The sequence below is a fragment of the Limulus polyphemus genome, unplaced genomic scaffold, assembly GCF_000517525.1.
Source record: "Limulus polyphemus unplaced genomic scaffold, Limulus_polyphemus-2.1.2 Scaffold7366, whole genome shotgun sequence".
Taxonomy (NCBI): Eukaryota; Metazoa; Arthropoda; class Merostomata; order Xiphosura; family Limulidae; genus Limulus; species Limulus polyphemus.
This window is the reverse complement of record NW_013672976.1, coordinates 14,938-17,839: the sequence shown is the minus strand read 5'-3', so window position 1 is coordinate 17,839 and position 2,902 is coordinate 14,938. Positions and strand designations below refer to the sequence as shown.

The 2,902-nt window shown below is 37.8% G+C and overlaps 1 protein-coding gene across 1 annotated transcript in view; it reads right to left on the bottom strand.

Moving 5' to 3' along the window:
• LOC106474564 (transcription factor AP-2-beta-like) overlaps nucleotides 1-1,385 on the bottom strand; it is a gene marked incomplete at its 3' end in the record, with an annotated part of 13,816 nt that extends 12,431 nt beyond the window's left edge. Inside the window, exon 1 of the mRNA XM_013935253.1 lies at nucleotides 1,230-1,385. Coding sequence (XP_013790707.1) covers nucleotides 1,230-1,385 — 156 coding nt within the window. The remainder of the gene's footprint in view (nucleotides 1-1,229) is intronic.
• Between the last annotated feature and the right edge of the window lie 1,517 nt (nucleotides 1,386-2,902).

Genomic DNA, 2,902 nt, shown 5'->3' with positions numbered 1-2,902 from the left:
TGTCAAATTTTAGATCGTAGAATATTTTAACACGGTGTGAAATTTTAGATCGTAGAATATTTTAACACGGTGTGAAATTTTAGATCGTAGAATATTTTAACACGGTGTGAAAATTTAGATCGTTTCCCCGCGAAGATAGTAATTTATCTTACAAAAGGGATTTTTTGCCTCCGCTGCTAAACCCTCGGGTAAAGAAGAAGGAATGTGAAATAAATAAATGAATAATCACAAGGGTAACACGTCCCATATTTTTTCCTTAATGTTGAGCTTTTTAAGTATTATTCGTGTTAATAAATTGGAAAGGAAACGAATTACCGCTACATTACAAGTTAAACACGTAATCCTGTTCGAATCTTATAACAATGTGTCATCATTTAACGTCTCACTAAGTAAAGATCACAGCTTTCAATATATATATATATATAAAACAATTTTTAGAGAGGACACATCTATCACGGCAAATAATCCGGCATTTTTAACTGTACGAACATCCTCTACGTAGATAGACGTCACAAGCTTCAGCCTAACGCCGAGGGCTAGGTCGGGCAATTCGCACAGTTGAAGTCTATTGCTGCTTGTCTAATTAATAAATATAATGCAAGAAACAAGGTGTGACATATTCTCCAAGTGAATATTGATTACTCAATTGGATTATAGGTCTTTCTCTAATGTGATTTTTCTTAGATGTTTTCATCAGTTTGACCCATAAGTTCTATTAAAATTACACATTTCGTGTAATATTCATCATCATTTTACATACAAGTGCTACATTGATCAGTAAAACTAGGCCTAAGCTACCGAAAAGAAGAGTTAACGGACTAAGGTAAAACTTTACCACAAACACGGTAAAAAAAAAGCTAGATAAAAATAGTATTTTTTTACTTGTAATTTTAATAGAACTTATGGGTCAAACTGATGTGTAATTTTAATAGAACTTATGGGTCAAACTGATGTGTAATTTTAATAGAACTTATGGGTCAAACTGATGTGTAATTTTAATAGAACTTATGGGTAAAACTGATGTGTAATTTTAATAGAACTTATGGGTCAAACTGGCTTTCTGTAAATCTAAAGTTCATAGTTTCAATATACTTTCTCGTATTTAGAAAATTTACGATTGTTTTTTTTTAAATAAAAAAATTATAATAATATTTTACGACATATTAAATCAATGGTAGTCTAAGTTTGTATACGTTACCACCCTCATATACACACACGCACACACACACCTCAGAAGATTCCATAAGCTCGAATGCCGAAGGTATATCGTTCTTAATGTCTTGAGTTGGAGAAAGCTGAGTGGCAACCTGGTCGTTGTCTTCTGGGGCTTCTCTCTTCTGCCCTGTGGGGCTACTTGCCTGTGCCAGAGGGCTAAGTTGCGCCATTTTTGATAGTTGAGCACCCGATTCAATACACAAACACAAAACAATGTAATCTAAATAGTTATCCTTTACTGTATGCAGCAAACGCTGCATTCAACTGACACTCGTTTCATGCAAATGATATCGAGATGCAGAACTCGGGAGATTCCTATGTACACGTTTAAAATTCTCCACCAACTACGGCCACTAGTCTTCTAGCCCTTCTGGGCTGATGGACTACCTGTACGTCTGTGCCACGTATAGGACAGGTTGTGGAACAGTTGAAGTTCTTGCACGCCACAGCAGGTAAGGAGAACTAGATTTAACAGAGGGGGAGAAGGGGAAATGAAGGGAATATAGACGGTCAACACTGCAAGCCTTACTAGACTACCTGCCTAAATGGCCCCAGGATATCCGAGCGTTCGAGTTAGTAATAAGTGTAAAGTTCACGCATGGCTGACGCCAGAGATTCTGCAGTGTTCCTTTTGGGAAAGCACAGCCAAGAATTACAGCGTCCCAGTTGGACGCATAAATTAGAAAGACTGCCCACTTTCATCTGTCTTATGGCCATATACCTGTTGAGCAAGACACCCCTTTCAACACCCCTTATCTCTCGTCGAATGTTGTTCGAAACGTGATAAGCCCCTTTTGTTCTGAGAAACCAGAATTTGCTAAATAACCTCACAACTATAATAGTTTGTGCCTGACCAACGTAGCTCCGCCCCATATAAGAAACGTGACAATGTCAAAAATAGAAATATTAAAAATTTTTTTTATTTCTTACAAATACAGCGAATGCTGGACATACGGGTATTTGATACCTACTGTCAAAGTAAAGCAACTAACCATTAAAAAGTAGTTGGTTCAAATAGAATTTTCGCGAAGACCAACACACGTACCTGTTTCTAATTTAGAGCCGAAGTGAAAGATATTAGTCAATAGCGCCAAGTGTCAACTTTTGTCTGACAGAATGGTAAGATTTGATCACGAATCTTATAGCAGCAACGGGTCCACGAGTCAGGAACTCTCGGATTCACAATCCGGCCACTCTAACTAGTAGGCCACGCCTGGCCCCCATCACGCAGAATGTGACATTTACAACAAATTATCGGATGTATTCATTTGTTAGTCACTCCCCCCATATCGGTCGCTCAGCGGTAAGCTTGAGAGCTTATAATGCTACAATTCGGAGTTTAATCCCTGCAGCTATTACAGCACGTTGTGCAGCTTTTTGCTTAAACAAAAAAAAACTAGTTGCAAGGAACACATTATTATTAAAATAAAAATTATAGATACATACGCAAAAGCTCCCCAGTGGCACAGCGGCATGTCTGCGGACTTACAACGCTAGAAACCGGGTTTCGATACCCGTGGTGGGCAGAATACAGATAGCCCTTTGTGAAAATATACGGAAGTGATTTTTTTTTCAAAGTTACCAAGTTAAGAAGGAAGCCATGTTTAGCATTTCTACACACAGTACACCTTTCTCCTATATGTTCTGACCAACAAATATTAGTATGCGTTAGTGATATTTGGAAGCT